Below are 19,757 nucleotides of genomic sequence, written 5' to 3'. Positions count from 1 at the left end.
CCTACGTATTTGCCTGAAAATCGGCTAACAGTATAAAAGTGTTTTTTTTTTAAGTGTTGGATCCAAAATCAAGTTAGGTTTTGAGATTGGTTGGAAATGCACAATTTTTTCCTGTGTGACTGACCTATGTTTGATTAGTTGTTCTGGCCGTCTCTTTCTTTGCAGGGCCCTTCGTGGTGTCATGTATTGGCTTGTACATATTTCTGTTCTTCATCATGTTCTACCCTGTGTCTGCTATTGATGAATTCCTAGAGGTGAGTGGGCATCAACCAGGAGAGACTAGCTTCATACAGATATTAGCCTCAAGCTTCGGTTGAATTGGGTCCTACAGTAATGACTTTGTGAATTAACATGGCGTTGCTTCAATTTCTTGTTTAATTGTGCTCTTGAGAATCTGTTCCTCTCCCTCCCGTCTAGATTGTGTGTGTTCCATTTGAATGGAGAATTGCTCTGTTCTTCATCATCGTAGTCAATGCAGCCGTGTCTGTCTTGGCGGAGGTAAGACACACACATTAAACTGTCCATTTTGCAATATTCTGGGCTCTCTTTACACCATGTTACATAGGTATTTTTCGCATGTACAGTTTTTGTTTGGTCAGTGTTGACGTCATCAATGTTGTCGTCATCAGTGTTTTGACGAAGGTGCATAGGTTGTCACGTGGTGTTCGATTGTGCGTTGACTCTGACCTACTGTCGGAGAGTGTTAAAGGATGAAGTGGAGGGCTGAGCTGTGATGTACCATTTGACTATCTTTTCAGTTTGAAAAATACAGAAACTGCCTCGTCTTTCATTGACGTAACCAACTGAAAAATGCCCTCTTGTTACTTGAGCGGGGACACACACAATTCCTCCCTTTCTTTAAATACAACCGGTCATCACCACAGTGACGGCCACGCTGTAAACCACTCAGCGCATTAAATCTAATGGGTGGTTGGTTACACACCCAGGCTCTGCTCTTTCTCAATCTCCAAGCGTAGACAAGTGGCAGAAAATGATGACCTAGAGCTGTGTGGCCCAATGATAGAGATGGATCACCGGTGATTTACTATTAGAAAATGCCCCTGGCTTGCCCTGCGCAGTAGAGCAGTTCTCTCTCCCCGTTCTTGAGCCTGCCACACACAGCTTAGCAGTGACACAAGATGGCGGTCTCTCCAAGGCTGCCAACCTCCCACACACCAACCAATGACGCTCAATGGATAATCACCAGGAACAGATCCCTGTCTCACAACAAAATCCACTTTTAAAAAGCACCATCCTGTTGTAGATGATGACACCCTCTTTCTCATTGTATTTATTGTCTTCGTTTATGTTGAGAATAACTCCCTTTGCCTCTACTCACGACTAACGCACAGAGCTGAAATCACCTCAAATGTCCTTTCAGTAGTTTGACTATACAAAACACAAATGAGGATGGACAAAATCTGCTTGAGAAAAGCTGTGTGATCAAGTAGCCACTCTGCTCTTTGTAATTTTTTTCCCGCCCACTGCGCCTATTATTCCATAGACCCTCGTCCTTGACGTCGTCTTATGGAAGCTTGTGTTCAGCCGAGACAAGCAGGGCAACTATGGCACCACCCCCGCCACCCCGACAACACAGGTTGGGAAATCTGACACTCCTCTTCCACCCTCGCTTTTAATCTCTTCTTTCTCTCCTTTCTCTTTCTCTATCACCCAGCACTCTTATTATATAACATACCCAAACCTTGCATGTGTGGACCTTCTTGTTCTCTGACCCTCTTTTGTCCCATGGTGGGTTGTCTGTGTTATTACTCTGGGAGCACGATTCCTTCCTATATTTAATACCCCCAGCAGTAGTACAGTATTGGCTCCAGTAAACTCCTCCCGCTGCATGCGCCATCAAAGCGTCCCCTGTTAGCTCCTAACAGTGTGAGTGGAAACCACATGGTCTAGGTCAGGTACAGTGTCCACTGCAGGCTAGCTGAGAAGGGTATGTGTCCCACCAATGGTGTCACTCTTGATCCCACCCATGGTGTCACAAATTATCCTAAGTAACTTCTCTGTTGCACTGCTTATTTTGAGGTAATTCTCGGCAGAAAAACGACAATCCCCCAAACGTATTGCCAGCCATGCTTGACTTGATTTGAATTACCTAATAACTTATTCTGTTGAAATTATAGAATGTTTCACAACAGTTAAAAACCATAATAAAACAATGTGTATGCATGCTGCAATAGTGAACCAATCTGAATACCATCACTACCTTTTTAGGTTATATAGCGCATGTGAGATCATTCTACCTTCTAAAGGCACAAAAATACAAAAGACAATTGGGAAGATAATGAATGAGGAAACATATCCACAGAGGAAAAAAATATTCATTAAGTTTTCTTTGCCCTTTCCCTCCTCTTGTTGTTGTTATCGTGCGGTTTCCAGGGTGGCATAGACCTCTGGGGACCCAAGTGTCTGTCGTGGCTGTGCTGCCGGCAGAGGAAGGTACCCAAGGCACTGTACATGCACCTGGCCCAGGAGCTGAGCGTGGACCCCGACTGGCCCCCCAAACCCACCACCACCACCGAAGCCAATCCGCCGCCGCCCGGCAACACCCCAGAAAACTGCTCCTCCTGCCAGATCATGGCCGATTCCTAGCACCCCCCCGCCCCCGATCTTGCTAAAGCAGATATACATACACGACCAAAAGGACAAACTGTTGTCTATGAAAAGGACGAGGCGAAAGACTATGAAAGATGGGGTGATGGTAAAAATGGTTTGTGGGATGGACAAATGGGAGTGTCCAGGTATCTGGTCTCTTCATGCTCTTTGCTGCTCAGATCCATCAGTGTTCAGAACCTGGCTAGTCTACATAAGCCCCACCAACCAAACCCCTCAACCTGCCACCACCCCCTGGTCTACAAAGGTTTGTCTACTACACAAATACATCCCAAGGATAGTTTACTCCAGCGATTCTCAACTGGTGGGTCACAACCCAAATTTTGGTCACGGGTGGTTTTGAATGGGTCGCAGTTGTCTGGACTTAAACGACTAAAACTAGTTAGAAAGTGATTAAATAATGTAATCTGACCTATTTTTCTTCAATCACTATTTTCAATATAGAGCTAAATAGCAGCGCTATGTTAATTGATTTTGTGGTCTCAAACCATTGAGTTTATTAACATACATTTTTCCAGATTGCATTGCTAATTTTCTTTGTGATGCAAATACACTATATGACCAAAGGTATGTGGACACCTGCTTGTCAAACATCTCATTCCAAAATCATGGGCATTAATATTGAGTCGGTGCCCCCTTTGCTGCTACAACAGCCTCCACTCTTCTGGGAAGTCTTTCCACTAGATGTTGGAACATTGCTGTGAGGATTTGCTCCATTCATACACAAGCATTAGTGAGGTCAGGCGCTGATGTTGGGCAATTAAGTCTGGATCACAAAGGTGCTCAATGGTGTTGAGGTCAGGGCCCTATGCAGGCCAGTCAAGTTCTTCCACACCAATCTCGACAAACAATTTCTGTATGGACCTTGATTTGTGCACAGGGGCATTGTCATGCTATAACAGTGAAGGACCTTCCCCAAACTGTTGCCACAAAGTTGGAAGCACAGAATCGTCTAGAATGTCATTGTATGCTGTAATGTTAAGATGTCCCTTCACTGGAACTAAGGGGCCTAGCCCGAACCATGAAAAACAGTGCCAGACCATTATTCCTCTTCCACCAATCTTTACAGTTGGCACTAAGCATTGGGGCAGGTAGCGTTCTCTTGGAATCCGCCAAACCCAGATTTGTCCTTCGGTCTGCCAGATGGTGAAGCGTGATTAATCACTCCAGAGAACGCGTTTCCACTGCTTCAGAGTCCATTGGCGGCGAGCTTTACACCACTTTAGCCGACTTATGGCAATCTTAGGCTTGAGTGCGGCTGCTCGGCCATGGAAACCCATTTCATTAAGCTCCCGACGAACAGTTCTTGTGCTGACGTTACTTCCAATGGCTGTTTGGAACTCGGTAGTGAGTGTTGCAACCGAGGACAGATGATTTTTACGCGCTTCCGTACTCGGCGATCCCGTTCTGTGAGCTTGTGTGGCCTACCACTTCGCGGGTGAGCCTAGACGTTTCCACTTCAAAATAACAGCACTTACAGTTGACCGGGGCAGCTCTAGCAGGGCATAAATTTGACGAACTGACTAGTTGGAAAGGTAGCATCCTGTGACGGGGCCATGTTGAAGGTCACTGAGCTCTTCAGTAAGGCCAATCTACTGCCAATGTTTGTCTATGGAGATTGCATGGCTGTGTGCTCGATTTTATACACCTGTCAGCAACGGGTGTGGCTGAAATATCGGAATCCACTAATATGAAGGGGTGTCCACATACTTTTGTGTATATATATACTGTATCAAATCGCGACTGAGCCAACCTGGTTTAATTTGTGTCCGGGGCAAAACCAGTTGAGAACCACTGGTCTACTCTATATCCACTCCCCTTCTCCTCACCCGGTGTACCTGCAGTCCAATAGTCCTTGGTGTCGACAGGCTGGGTCCTGTGGCAGAGTCAGACCTCCGGCTGAAATAGGCAGCAACCGAACACACTCCAATCTTAGTTCTTATTTCTACAGTTGTAGTTGCTGCTGCCGTGATTCCTAAAGAGGCTCAAGATCTTTTCCCATTGCTTTTGTTTGTAAGCAGCCACCAGACATCTCCACTAAGGTGGTTATCATCATACAGGAGACTCGAAGCATGGATGTGCATGAACCCAGCTCCATATAGCCATTGTTACATGGTGGTTGGAACACTACTGCTTACCCAACAGTACTGTAATCTTATTATTGCTGAACCAGAACCTTTTTGTATTATGAAACAGTATGTGCGCAGAAGAGGCAGCATGCAAACGGCTTGGAATCATGTGTAGCAGCAACCCCCCCCCCCCATGTAGAAACCATCCATAGGCGAATAGACTTGCAAAATCGTGTCAAACTGGCCACACATGGGCTAGCATTGCTCCTCATAAAAACTGTCTTTGGAAGGGAAAAAAATTATCCTGTATTGCATTTCTTCCCATGGAAGAAGAAACAAGGTATGATAATGGCATTGTGAAATTCATTAGCTTAGCTGTATGCTCTCTCCATACAGCCGTGCAACTGGCAACACACACTGTACAACCGATACACACTGCGCAATAGCCATAATAGCCTGCATGTATAACCACTGCACAGTCAAAAGAGAAATCAAAGGGCTAATACTCATTGTCCATGAGAGGAAGCTGCTGGGTGGAGATCTAGGATGACTGGCTCAAATCAAATACAATCTAATTTCATTTGTCACATGCTTCGTAAACAACCGGTGTAGACTGAGTGAAATTATTACTTCTGGGTCCTTTTCCAACAATGCAGAGTTAAAGATAAAAAATAATTACAATAGAAATACTAACAAGGAATAAATACGAATAACAATAACAAGTAACAAAACATTGCTATGTTCAGGAAGTACCGTGCAGGAGTACAAGGTAATTGAGGTCGATATGCACATCAAGTAGGTGTAAAGTGACTAGGCAACAGGATAGATAAGACCGTAGCAGCAGAGTATGTGGTGAAAGTGTGTGTGGCATCAGTATGCATGTGTGCCCGAGTTTGTGGGTGTGTGATTGTGTAGGTAGATTCCAGTGTGTGTGCATCGAGTTCATGCATAGAGTTAGTGCAGAAAAGGGTCAATGCCGGAAGTCCAGGTAGCCATTTCCTTATCTATTTACCAGTCTTGTTTAGCAGTAGTGCTAAGCGATTAGTGTTTTTTTGGAGGTTGTTTTGGTTCGATTATTAAAAAATAATCACGGTTTTAGGTTGCGATTATTTGGGTTAAATGCTGCACATTTACTGCTGATCACTTATTAACCATTTATTCACATTACTTTAATATAAAATATATTTTGTGTATTACATTTGTTTTATTTGATGACTTTATTTCATTACAAGTCATCATCTCATGTCTATAGAGCTGCTGTCTGACAAAATCACTATTCTGTAGCTCGTCAAAGTAAATAATACTTATGACTGCTGAATAACAACGATCAATCACTTTGATCATGTATTTTCTGGTAGGGATACCTCGCGAAGCAACAGCTGCTCTGGCACCTCACGATCGTGCATTCTTGTCTCTTCCTGTAGCAGGCGTAAAAGAAACATAGACCGGACAAGTAGATGCGCAATGGATTATGGTCATTGTAGTTAATTAACATGTTATATGCACTAAACTATGTAGAATACTGGCCTGTTGGAAACTACATCGCACAGTTCAGGCCGGATCTGATTTATCTCGAGAGAAACTGTAGAATGTGCTCATTGAGCATACAGAAAAAAAATTAACAGAATGGAATTCAAATAATTGAACCAACTTCAGCCAATTAGTTGCTTAAAACAATGAAAAATAAACTTAATTGCTCAGCAATATTTAGTGGTCTTATGGCTTGGGGGTAGAAGCTGTACAGGATCCTGTTGGTTCGAGACTTGGTGCACACTGGCACTGCTTGCTGTGAGGTAGCAGAGAGAACAGTCTAAAACATGTGAGAAAAATGTCTGAACGTGCTTGATACCATTTAATTCTAATTCCATTACAATGAGCCAATCCTATACCTCTGCCACCATTGTTGTCCATATACTCGAAGATACAGTGCACAAACATGCACACACACACTGTCACGATTCATATATTCTCAACAGCTAAATTGGTTCACATTATTTCATAACATAAAATGTACTATGTGCATTGCTGTCCACCCTCATGTGTTCACCATATTGTAGATGTCATATTTTCTGCCGGTCAGTTGTGTACTATAAGCCAGTCTTTCTCCTCATAGTAGCAGATCAGGTATCGTCAGAGATCCTAGTTTGTGTTAATCCAAAATGTGTTTCAGAATTGTCAGAAACACGGTACTGAGAGATACCGCTAGAATGCTAGTTCAAATCAAAAATAATTTTAGACAATGACATGTTAAGGCAGTATTAATTTATTCTGTTTTTTTTCTGCATCAATCACTTTTGTTTATTTTTTAAAGATTCATATTTAAATTTCAAGAATAACAAACGGTTGTTACTTACAATGTTCTAGTTATACATAATTACCAGATCAACCCTTTCAGATCTCTATTGTAATGTTAATGATTTCCTGTGTGTTGGTAGTATGGCAGGTCCTACGGGCCCTAGTTTTGTCGCACCAGGACTACTGCTCAGTCGTGGTCAGGTGCCACAAAAAAGGACTTAGGAAAATTGCAACTGGTTCAGAACAGGGCAGCACGGCTGGCCCTTGGATATACACAGAGAGCTAATATTAATAATATGCATGTCAATCTCTCCTGTCTCAAAGTGGAGGAGAGCATGCTTGTATTTGAATGCACCAAGCTGTCTGTTTGAACTACTGGCGCACAGCTCAGACACCCATGCATACCCCACAAGACATGACACGAGGTCTCGTCACAGTCCCCAAGTCCAGAACAGGCTATGGAAGGCGCACAGTACTAAATAGAGCCATGACTACATGGAACTCTATTCCACGTCAAGCAACTCATGCATGCAGTCAAATTAGATTTAAAAAACAGATTAAAAAAACACCTTATGGAACAGCGGGGACTATGAAGCAACACAAACATAGGTGCATACACACGTACACATGGATTTTGTACTGTATATATGTGGTAGTGGTGGAGTAGGGGGCTGAGGGCACACAGTCTGAATGTATTGTAATGTTTTTAAAATTGTATAAACTGCCTTAATTTTGCTGGACCCCAGGAAGAGTAGCTGGCAGCAGCTAATGGGGATCCATAATAAATACAAAATATGATAAAGGTGTATACAATGCACACTAAAGAGCATTTTCCAGAAATTTCCATTGATTGACGATATGACCAGGGGCAATAGTACATCCTTATGTGCCAATTCACATGTCTAAACCAACTCTATGATTGAATCCAGTTTTGCTTTTAGTAAGGGTATTTTTACTAAATGTTTCTGAAGAATTATTCATGTTGGTTATTGTTATTTTCTTCTGTTCAGGGGATCTTTCCTAAATATCTGTAGAAGACTCCAATTATTTTATTTAAATGTGGCATTTAGTTCAATTCAAAATCAAATGTTAGTTTTGTTGAATGATTATATAAAACAAACCATATTTTGTCTTTCCCAAAGAGTAAAGAACATTTTAATCAATGTTCAAATGGTTGTAAACAAGTAATATCTGTTTCCAGATCGGTCCAAAAAGCCGAAATCCAAATTAGACTGGAATATTATGTGTACATTTACAGTATTTGTGTGTTCAAATTTAGCTTAAATATTGTTTAGAGATGTGCTTGAAGTCTGAAGTCTGTATTTGTCATTCATCTAAGGGCTGTAGTGTTGCTTTCGACTCTCTATTTGTGGTACTGTTTTGTCACGATCAGTTGTCTGTACACTTTCTTTTCTTTTTTACCGGAACAGCAACGCTGTGTTCATCTTTCTGAATTAGACATGATTCTATTGGGCATTTCTATAATTATTATTTAAGCCAATGATGAGGTGCGATTGTCTAGGGCCAGAAGTTATTTCTGACCTTGTGACCTAACCAGGAAAAACTGGGCTGTAGTTATACTTTTAAAGCCTGGAATGTTGCTTGGTGAGGTGTGAAACTCCTTGCCCTACGACCAATATCTAGTCAGTACTCTGAAAACAGTTACTATTAATCTAATGATTGAAAAAAGGGATTCCATATAATATCCAGTGCCTTCAGAAAGTCCCACCCCTTTACTTCTACACACAATACCCCATAATGTCAAATGTTGTTTTTTAGAATTTATTTGACAAATTAATTAAAAATGAAAATCTGAAATGTCTTGAGTCAACTATTCAACCCATTTCATATGGCAAGCCTAAATACGTACAGGAGTACAAATGTGCTTAAGTTGCATGCAATGATAGTGGTTAACATTATTGTTGAATGACTACCCCACACATACAATTATCTGGAAGGTCCCTCAGTTCAAAAGTAATTTTCAAGCACAGATTCAACCACAAAGACCAGGGAGGTTTTCCAATGCCTCACAAAGAAGGGCACCTATTGGTAGAAAACAAAAAGCAGATGATATTTGAGGGTGGTGAAGTTATTAATTACACTTTGGATGGTGTATAAATACACCCAGTCACTACAAAGATGCAGATGTTCTTCCTATCTCTGTAGCCGGAGAGGAAGGAAACCGCTCAGGGATTTCGCCATGAGACCAATACTGATTTTTAAAATTGTTAAGAGTTTAATGGCTGTGATGGGAGAAAACTGAGGATGGATCAACATTGTAGTTACTCAACAATACTAACTTAATTGACAGAGTGAAAAGAAGGAAGCCTGTACAGAATAAAAACATTCAAAATGTACATCCTGTTTGCAACAAGGCACTGAAGCAATACTGCAAAACACTTGGTAAAGAGCTTTTTGACCTAAATACAAAGTGTTTTGTTTGATGCAAATCCAGCACATCACTGAGTACCACACTTCATATTTTCAAGCATGGTGGTGGCTGCATCATGTTAGAGTATGCTTGTCATTGGTGAAGACCAGGGAGTTCATTAGGATCAAGATAAATGGACTAGAGCTAAGCACAGGCAAAATCCTAGAGGAAAACCTGATTTGCTTTCCTGGGAGACAAATTCACCTGTCAACAATAACCTAAAAAACAAAGCCAAATATACACTGCAGTTGCTTACCAAGACAACATTGAATATTCCTGATTGGACTAGTTACAGTTTTGACTTAAATCTGCTTGAAAATCTATGGCAGGACTTGAAAATGGCTGTCCAGCAATCATCAACAACCAATTTGACAGAGCTTGAAGAATTTTAAATGGCATAATAGGCTAATATTGTACAAGCCAGGTATGCAAAGCTCTTAGACTTACCCCAAAAGACTCACAGCTGTAATTGATGCCGAAGGTGATTCTAACATGTATTGAATACTTATATAATCAATAAATATTTGTCTTCTATTTTTCATAAATATATAATTTTTCTTCCACTTTGACAGAGTATTGTGTGTGGATCGTTGACCAACAACTCCAACAAAAATGTGTAAAAAGTAAATGAGTGTGAATACTTTCTGAAGGCATTGTATTGGCACCTCAGTTTGACAAATATTGTTTCTGGGCAGAAATATTCTGACAATCTTTAGTTGAATGTTCGTTTTCACTAGCACCTGGCACCTAAAATATGTAAATGATGCTTTGAGTTTTTATACACAGTCTGTATGTAAAATCACAATGTACAGGCTGAAGAGTGTGCATTGCTGTGGATATCACAACCCCTCTCCTCTAGAGAGGGTTGTTTTGCTGCTAGGGGAATGATTCTCTCAACTGTCATAACCATGCACCTTAATGCTTCAACTTTGAATCAATAATGATAACCCTAAAACTTACAAATTGTTATTCTGATAAATGATATTTTACCCAGATATGGCTATCATAGCAATGAAGTGTATGCTGAAACTCTATGCTCTTAAAAGGTACATTATACCGGTTGTTGACATCTGTAATCACCTGTTTTTTTTATTAAGTGTTTGAAACGAACCATTGAGGCATTTAGAACATATCAGCCACTGAGTCTGTAGAACTTCCAGTGGAATTGTTTCCTCAGGGAAATGTGTGTATTTGTTACGTATAGAGAATTATAATAAAGTTAATACCTAACTGAATGCAAAACCAAGCCTGTTGGTTATATTACAATTTTCTATGTCTTTGTTTGTGTGTAGATTGTTGCCACAAAATCTAATCTCCCAACCCTCAGTAAGATTCTTCTCTGGAAATGTTTTTGTTTTTTGTTGCAGAGATGTAGATTGCTTGTAATTTATATATATTTTTTCTTTACTAAGGATTGTTTCTAATTTCTTTAGATTTCTTTTGATTGTCTTTTCAATAAATGTGGTCTTCAAAAAAACATGTTTGACTACTTTATAGTAAAACAAAAAAATTATATGGAAAATTTAGGCCGGGATTTAATCTTTGTCGACAATGTGCCATTTACAGGTAGTTTGCGATTGAGCGGACAAATGCAGCATCTACCATGAACGCAGAATGTTCTTATTTTACCTCTGCGATGCGGTTCTGTGAATGCAGGAACACATGCGCCTTTAAAAGGTATGTTTTTGACAAAGCGCAATCGCATTGAATCCCGGCCATAATAGAGCCCCACAGTGTGTCAGAATACCCACAAAACCTAGTGGTCTAACAGGAAAATGGTTCCAATTGTTTTACCAACATTCATTTTTCCCATGCAAACTACAAATCCCTGCAAGCGGGTATTGTCCAATGTAGAACTTGCACAAGACAGTTTACAGATGGTCAATTTTTTAAGAAATGTAGCCTATTTATTCATTACTACATTTAGCAAACATTACATTGTTAATCCAGAGATTCTTACCTTTGCCTCAATTCGTCAGTCTCGTCCAGATCATTATGGCATTTGTAGTTCTTTATAATAGCCACATTAGCAGCTAATTGGCTTTTAATTTTGGGGAGGTAAATACAGGCGAATATATTGTCACCTTGTCCTAGAGAGATTTACATGGTTATCAAAATGTTACGCTAGGGTAAGCCTGCATGGAACACAACCCTAATTTGAAGTGTTTCTCAAATCAACTATGGGGAAAATGTAATGGTGGAAAAACAATTGGAACCATTTCCCTGTTTGACCACTAGGTATTATGACTCTTGGTACTCTCTTAGGCCAAGATGCAATCAGATCAGCAGTAACCCACATTTAGCTGACAAATGCATATGTGGCTTTTCATTGCTTTTGTTTAGGCGGTGTCAGATGTGTAATGTTAGACCTGTCAAATCTACAAGCGGCTCTTGACGTTATCTATCGCGGACATTGCCATGGAATGAACTGAGTAGAAATTCCATGCAACTGTTATAAATTCAAACACTGGAATGTGTGATGTAATGTACACCGATTTAGTCTGATAAATCCTTTGATATTTAATCATTTTAAATGTAATTGTCATTATTTCTATATAGCCTGCAGTTTCTCGTTCTAAACTTCTAAAGCGGGTGTGGTTTCATGACTACTACAAAAGCAGCTCACTGATTCGACAGCTATAATGTAGGCGGTTACACCACAGACAAAAGGGGAAACCCAGACACATCACAGGGGGTATAAATCTGAAGCGTCGTTTAGAACTTAATGAGACAGCCCCAAGTTTTGCCAAATTATGTCGTCTGGTCTTTGGTGTCCCAACGCAGGTAACGTAGCGGGAAATAGTTAGGGTGGCTAATACGGGAGCAGCATTAGCCACCCTAACACGATGGTGTAATGGGATTTTATTAAGACTAGCATTTTTCCTTTTTTTGGGTGACTGCACAAAAAAGTGACTTTTTCCTAAAATGCCATGCCTAAATGCCACCGCTATTCAAGAATGGCCCAGGTACACAGACTGGCAATCCAGGATTTTGAAAACAACAAACCGGCCGCCCGCTACTTCTTTTAGTAAACATCTGAGGGATGGGGCTAGAGAGAGAGAACCATGCTCAAATGCATTGTCAGAGGATAGAATGCCCCTGTCCCTGGGGTAGTATGAAATACACAATTAAATAAATCCATTTAAGGTCACAATTGTGGCAATGTGGCTAGGCTGTCAGCTGTAAGGTATGGTCTGTGGTGCAGTGGAAAGGGACCGTTGGCACCTAGCGGGAACCCAGTGAAGCTCCGATTCCGACGAGGCTTTCCGTACACGGTGGGCCAAGCCATCCAGGAAGTCCTTGTGCTGCTGTGTGACCGCTTGGGAGAGCAGGCTGGGTAGGGCCTGCAGATTGACTAGGATGGAGTCCAGTTTGTCGTCCAAACTACCAATCCTCCTATCCAGCTCCTCGCTGCGCAGCTGCAGGTCAGACACCAGGTCGTACATCATGTTCTGAGTCTGTGGCGCAAAAACAGTGTCAAACTTGTGATCAGTGTTTAGAAAGAAATATATAAATTAAATATGATGATAATGAAGATGATTATGAAGGTGCACCTTGGCTAGATCCACAAGTGTGTTAGCCTGGTCAGTGAGTTTCATCTGTTCCAGTTTGACTCTGCGCAGTCTAGGGGAAAGTGAAGTGGAAGTGAGTTATGGAGGGCAAAGGTAAGGGGTAAGTTGGGCTGCATAACATACTCACAGATATACGCACATCAACTATTTATTTAACAATGGTTTGAAAAGGCACACTACTTACTGGTGAATGGCTTGCAGAAATTTGCGCTGATGTTTGCGTACCCTGGCGTGATCGATCTTCTTGACTAACTTTGTGTGTTTGTAGATAAGCCATGTCTCTCTGAGTACATTGGCAGCTGTGTTTTTCACCTGTAGGGAACATTCCAGAAAACATGAATGTTTTGGTACAGTCCTATGATGGTATCTAGCCCGTAGCATGGGACTTGGGCCGGGATTCAAGCTGATCGCGCTTTGTCGGCAATTAACCTTTTAAAGAAAAGGCCATATCTCTGTCCAGTGTCTGTTATTTGCCCATCTTAATCTTTTCTTTTTACTGGCCAGTCAGAGATATGGCTTTTTCTTTGCAACTCTGCCTAGAAGGCCAGCATCCCAGAGTCTCCTCTTCACTGTTGATGTTGAGACTGGTGTTTTGCGAGCACTATTAAATGAAGCTGCCAATTGAGGACTTGTGAAGCGTCTGTTTCTCAATGTACTTGTCCTCTTGCTCAGTTGTGCACCGGGGCCTCCCACTCCTTTTTCTATTCTGGTTAGAGCCAGTTTGTGCTGTTCTGTGAAGGGAGTAGTACCCAGTGTTGTACCAGATCTTCAGTTTCTTGGCAATTTCTCGCATGGAATAGCCTTCATTTCTCAGAACAAGAATAGACTAACGAGTTTCCGGAGAAAGTTATTTGTTTGTGGCCATTTTGAGCCTGTACTCGAACCCACAAATGCTGATGCTCCAGATACTCAACTAGTCTAAAGAAGGACAGTTTTTTGTTGCTTCTTTAATTAACACTACAGTTTTTAGCTGTGCTAACATAATTGCAAAAGGCTTTTCTAATGATCAATTAGCCTTTTAAAATGATAAACTTGGATTAGCTAACACAACGTGCCATTTGAACACAGGATATGTGTTCTATTTTTCATAAATATGAAATATTTCTTCCACAAAATTCCGTACAATTCAAATGTTGTCATGATTATGATCCAGGCCTACAGTTAATGACATGACAGCCAAACCCAGTGAGCACCGATTGACGCAGGACATCTATTGACGTTTATTAGTGGTTGACATTTGGTCCATCCACCCTGGCCTTGTGTGTGTTTGAGCAGATCACTTTTGTCAAGTCGGTGACCATCACAGATTTAGTCTTGTCTGGACCAGCCTTGATTTGCCCAATAATACTAGTCTATGACTGGTCCAGATTTTAAAGACTGCCTTGTTTGGGGGAAGAGCTCATTAGAATTATACTCATTGTACTTTGCAAGGGTTCAGTTGCTGTAACTGTTACTGAGAATGTTGTTGTAGTTAAAATATTATTTTGGTTGTGTCGTTAAACTTCAAACATGATCACTGCCATTTCTGAAGCTTTTGAAAAGTCTGACATAAGTGACAGAAACAATCATGAGTAATTGATACTTTAATCTCCATTTTGCCCCATTTTGCTATTTTATTGGGACATAACTTGGCATAATGTTTTCTTCTTTGATATTTTGCCGTAGAAGCAACAACCAAAATAGACGTCTTTTCAACTAAAACTAGATGTCAATAAGAGGTCCGGCAGAGTCGTCTTTTCAACTAAAACTAGATGTCGATAGGAGGTCCAGCAGAGTCGTCTTTTCAACATCTGTAAAAAGACACCTTGATAATGTCTTAAAATACATCTTTTAAACTTTCACTTAGAACTGAAAACTAGAGTGGCTTCAATGTCCGATAACATTATGCTTACTGGGTTGCTGATTGAGGGGCATTGTCTTTATTTATAATGTCTCTTCATAAAACATTTTGATTATCCGATACGTATCAGGTTAGGGTCATAAATCCACGGGTTCAGTTCGGGTCAGGCCCAACATTCTGGAGCCATGAAGACCTCTAATGTCCACTTACTCGTTTATAGAGCTGAGTGTCCATCATAAAGTTGTGAACATGCTTCTCAGCTCTGGTCAACTCGGACTTCCTGGCAACTACAGCAACCACCAGGGCAGTGCAGCCAGCCCCCTGGGGAGAAAAGACAAAGGCAGTAATACTTTTTCATGGGGAAAAGTGTTGTCTTTATATCTCATTAGATATGATTTATTCAATATAATAACACATGTACGTACTATTATAATATGTTTGTTTTGTTGCTGTTGCCAGTGTATTATCACCATAGTTCATCCAACTACAAACCCCTTCTCGGATTACACTGATCTGGTTCTGGGTACTAACTCCTAAACTTGGGATAGGGTTAACTATCAGGTATCATATTGAGTGTTTAGGTTTAGAGGGTCTACACCAGAAGTTAATGCTTATCTGTAGGAGGAAGGTATGTGGTGTGTGCAATTAAGCTTGGAATGTACTGAATGTAGGGAAAGTGGCAGGCATTGATAAGGGGAGAGAGCCATGGATTAGTGATTAAGGGGGTCAGGTCAGGTCACATTAAGGGAGATAGAAAAGTTTATGGCCCGTATCACTTAGTGCCCTGCCTAGCAGTAAAGATACAATGTTTGTACAGACGTGTCGGAGGAGACTCAGCCTAGGAGGAAGGGTTAAATATCAGTGTTTGTGTGAAAAGGTTTTTGTCTTGGTTAAACTTGGTTAAGTTTTCATAGTGTCCGTTGAGTTTTTACTCTGAGAAATTCAAACTTAACACCTTAGAGCTTCCTCATCCTGAATGTCATAGATCTCTTTTGACACTTGCAGATGCATAGGAAACATACCATGATTCCAGTCAGCAGACACACACCCTTTCCACAGTAAGTGTGAGGGACCATGTCTCCATAACCAATGGAGAGAAAGGTGATAGAGATGAGCCACATTGCCCCAAGGAAGTTATTAGTCACTTCCTGTGTGTCATGATACCTGGAGGAACAAGAAATATATATGTATTATAATAAACACGTATTTCTTTTTTTTTTACAGTATAACATCTTATACTCTATTCCATACATTTGTGTATGTTTCATTATATATCAAGCAAAGAGGCATAGTAGAAGTCCATGACATCTTGAGCTAACCCCAATCAAGAGGCATTAATCTTACATAAGGATCTTCTTCACTGAGAAATGTACTGGGTAGTAGTGATACAGTGTTGATGGAATGCCTACTGTGTCTGGGGCCTGTACCTCTCACATACACGCACCGTCCACGCTGCGATGATCCAACAAGAGACGCTGAAGACCAGCAGCACCGTGCCTGGGCAGATGGTCATGAGGGTCTTCATGACGAACCGCGTGTTGAAGTTGATCTTGTTGAGGGCGCCGATGCTGCGCGACGAGGCGTCTGTGAAAAGCTTGCTGTGCAGCAGCATGACGCGACCGATTAGGTAGAGCCTGAGGAACATGGGGATGGAGAGGACGAGGTCCACGTCGGCATTGGTCAATGAGTGTGGGTAGGTGAAGGCCAGCCGGGCCGTCCAGGTGAAGATGTACTGGCCCGGGATGGGGTGGATGGCACAGACCAGCAGCTCCAGCACAACCAGGAAGATCCGCTCATATGTCATAGCAATCCTCCAGTCGTCGGCTGCATTGTCCACCATGAAGAGCTGTGTGTGTAAGTGTAAGGATAGGAGGGCAAACAAGGAGATTTAGATGTGGGGGAAAAGAGCGCAAGGGGGGAAAACTGTAACATTAATGTATTAATGGTGATGGTGGCATATCACCTGTATTTCCCGTGCATGGTACATCACAATGAGGCCGAGCAATACAGCAGTTGAAAGGCTGACGAGGCATTTCAGAGCAAATGAGTATGATGATTCCTGCAGAGAAGATAGACAATTAAGATCCCCTCTTTTAAAATGTCTTGTCTTACCATTACTCTAGGCCTCGTATTCATGGTAGACCTCTAATTCTGCATGACATTATGACTGGTCAATCCACTGCAATAGAGACATTTCTTACCTTCGTGTAAACCCCCCAGGACAGTTCCGTCTCCGTCACCATGACAACAATCCCAAACATCCCGAAAATCAAGGCATAGTCGCTCAGCTGTTTGCGCTTTCCAAATAGCGCTCTACGCTGGCCCAATCTGTAGCCAATGTCCTTAGTCCTCTTCTGTGGCGCGTCTCCTCCTCCCTCGCTGTTGCCCTTACTATTGTCCTCACTGAGGCCTTTGGAGAACACCTCCTCCAGGACGGACCTGTGGAGAGTCTGGAGGGGCTCTTGTCTTGCTGAGTCCAGCTCTGAAAGGTTGGGTGGCGAAGCTCCTAAGCTGCTCAGGGGTCTCCCAACATCCCCATTGTATTTAGCGCTTGTCACAACTGTGTCGGGTGGGAGTGGGCTACTGCTCTTGGACAGGGAAGGTGTTGAACCAACATGGCCAACCTTTTTGGTATGAGGATGTACCTGTTGCTCCCCTTGTCGTTGCCCTTCTCCCTCTAGTTGATGGTTCTCCGGCCACCGCTGGCTACTGGAAGAGGAGTGAGCACTGCTTTTGTCGCTAGTAGCCGGGAATGAATTCTTCACTCGTGGGCTGCTGCTGGATGGGTAGAGAGAACACTGATGGCATTTTAGGATGCTAAGATGGTCACAACACTGCTGCCTTTGAGGGTGTTGCTGTAGTTGCTGGTTTAAGTAAGGTTGTTGGCTTCCACAATGCACTCCACACTCATTGGCACAGCAGCTAGGTAAACCGTTTCCTAGCATCCATTGGTGTTGTGTATCTAAGGGAAGTTTCTGTTGGTCCTGAGATTGAGACAAAACCAAGAGCTGCCTAACTTTACTTGACTCATTGCCATTCAGAGGTATATTGAGCGAAGGCTCTGTTTTCTCAGTAGTCGAGACTGGTGGTAGGTTATGCTCTTTAATCTTGAAATGATTATGGGTCTGCTGCTGCCATTGATTATGCTCCTTCAGCCCGTCTTCTCCTCTGCATCGGGATGTGAAATTATCCTTCTCGGGATTGACAGTCCCTGTTGAGGGATCCTCTTGACTTGGTTTCTGCCTGAAAAACCGGGATGACGATGACACCAGGGAGTTCTGAGGATAGGAGTGGGTATACTGTAGAGAAGGAGGAGTTCCCTTCTTGGAGAATGTGGAGAGGCAGTCCTTCAAGAAGCCCTGCTTTGATTGTGGCTGGAAACCGGCCACGTCTGATCCATGTTTTGTACTAGGAGAATGGCAAACAGAGCCACAGTCCGCATCAGGACGTCCCACCGTGGTCCCATGCCACTCAGCCAACAGTGGGCTTTCACGCTGCAGTTCAAGAGTACCACCCACCTGGCTACAAAAGAGCAGGAGATCTTGATTGCTCAGTTTTGACAGTGTAGTTTTTAATGGTGGAGATTTCTGTGGTGGGGCGACTCCATTTGGAGTAGCCTGTGTCGGAGAAGTGGAAGTGGAAATGCTGTTATTGCTCTGCTCTGGTATTGACGTTTGGGGCTGGAGGGCAGTTCCAGAGTAGCGATACTGCATGACCTCAGGGGCTTTGTCTGGTAGGGACTGCCCTCGAGATTTGCAGTGATCCGGGTCTTGGTCGTTGCAAGCGTCTCCTGTTGAATCGAGCCGACGCGTTGCATTGGTGGGTTTGACAAGAACCAGCCTCATAATGTATGATGATAATTATTTATTTAATTTCCTGTGTACTATGGCAGCTAAAAGCTGAATTGCAGTAACACATACAAGGAACCAAATTTCAATGAACAAAACGAGATACAAGAAGATCAAAAAGTCAGGGAGTTGAGGCAAGAATGGAGGTTGAACAGTCTGAGCGGTGGAGGGATGGGGGGAGCATTTTGGTCACAGCAAGGAAGGTCGGTGGTCATATCAGAGTCAGTCCGAGACTGGTCCGGAGCCTTTACCACACCTCGCTGTCCCCGACGTCCTCAGCCTCTCCTTATGGACTCTGTAAGTAGCTGGCTAGCTACTCCTCCGTACTACCAATGTGTAGCACCGACTTGGGGGGTGCCCCAGAATCCGATGGCAGCTTAACTTAATGTTTCCTGTACATATTGTATATTTTATTCATATTTCGTTGTTTTTAACTGTCTTTTTAATCAACATTTAGTTTTTGTTAGTTAACTAAGTATTGTTTAATAATTTTATGAATTTAGAAAAAACGGTGATGCTGGCAAGTTAGTTGAACATGAACTTAATGGGAAAATCTTGTCACTTGTAACACTGTTTACATTGATGAACTGCAAAGACTTTGCTAGGAAGGAATCCAGTTTCAAATGAAAATGTTTCGCATTTTCAACCCAACTGCTTATGTTGGTATAACCATGTGCAATAGCCAATGCATTGTTGATCATTTTTTGAAGAAAGAAAATCAGATTCAGTCCATAATATTATTAATAACCTATTTCCTCAGGTTATGCCAGTTGCTGCGTCCATATTCATGGTGTATTACAGTCATCCAGCTAAAAGAGCGTTGGGTTCACACAAAAATAATCTGTAAGAAAGCAGAGGAAACATGAAGGAATACTATACAAAGACATTGACACTACTCCCTCTTAAAAGCTGTAAAGTATCTGATCAATAAGACATCCTTTTAAGTGAACAACATGCTCTACATTTTACGGCAAAAGCTAACAAAGATCCAAGTCAAACATAGAACTTCTAACAGATAAAACATTTTTAGGAGACCTGTGTATAAGTCTCCCAAAGACTGTTGGAGAGCTCCTG

The 19,757-nt window shown here is 42.0% G+C and overlaps 2 protein-coding genes across 2 annotated transcripts in view; one reads left to right on the top strand and one right to left on the bottom strand.

The window, feature by feature from the left end:
• Positions 1-10,658, top strand: part of LOC115108205 (polyamine-transporting ATPase 13A3-like) — a 70,899-nt gene extending 60,241 nt beyond the window's left edge. Inside the window, exons 29-32 of the mRNA XM_029632274.2 lie at positions 166-254; positions 418-498; positions 1,505-1,597; positions 2,395-10,658. Coding sequence (XP_029488134.1) covers positions 166-254; positions 418-498; positions 1,505-1,597; positions 2,395-2,607 — 476 coding nt within the window. The 3' untranslated portion in view covers positions 2,608-10,658. The remainder of the gene's footprint in view (positions 1-165; positions 255-417; positions 499-1,504; positions 1,598-2,394) is intronic.
• A 1,941-nt stretch (positions 10,659-12,599) lies between these two features.
• On the bottom strand, positions 12,600-18,680 carry LOC115108725 (small conductance calcium-activated potassium channel protein 1-like). The gene is made up of 8 exons (XM_065008974.1): positions 17,037-18,680; positions 16,799-16,894; positions 16,263-16,681; positions 15,858-15,999; positions 15,046-15,156; positions 13,180-13,307; positions 12,978-13,047; positions 12,600-12,881 (listed from the first exon to the last, which is right to left on the bottom strand). Exons 1-8 carry the CDS (start codon positions 18,678-18,680, stop codon positions 12,600-12,602), a joined length of 2,892 nt encoding a protein of 963 aa, XP_064865046.1.
• Positions 18,681-19,757: the final 1,077 nt, after the last annotated feature.

The sequence above is a fragment of the Oncorhynchus nerka genome, linkage group LG24 (assembly GCF_034236695.1).
Source record: "Oncorhynchus nerka isolate Pitt River linkage group LG24, Oner_Uvic_2.0, whole genome shotgun sequence".
NCBI classification, from domain to species: Eukaryota; Metazoa; Chordata; class Actinopteri; order Salmoniformes; family Salmonidae; genus Oncorhynchus; species Oncorhynchus nerka.
This window is presented reverse-complemented; position numbering and strand designations above follow the sequence as displayed.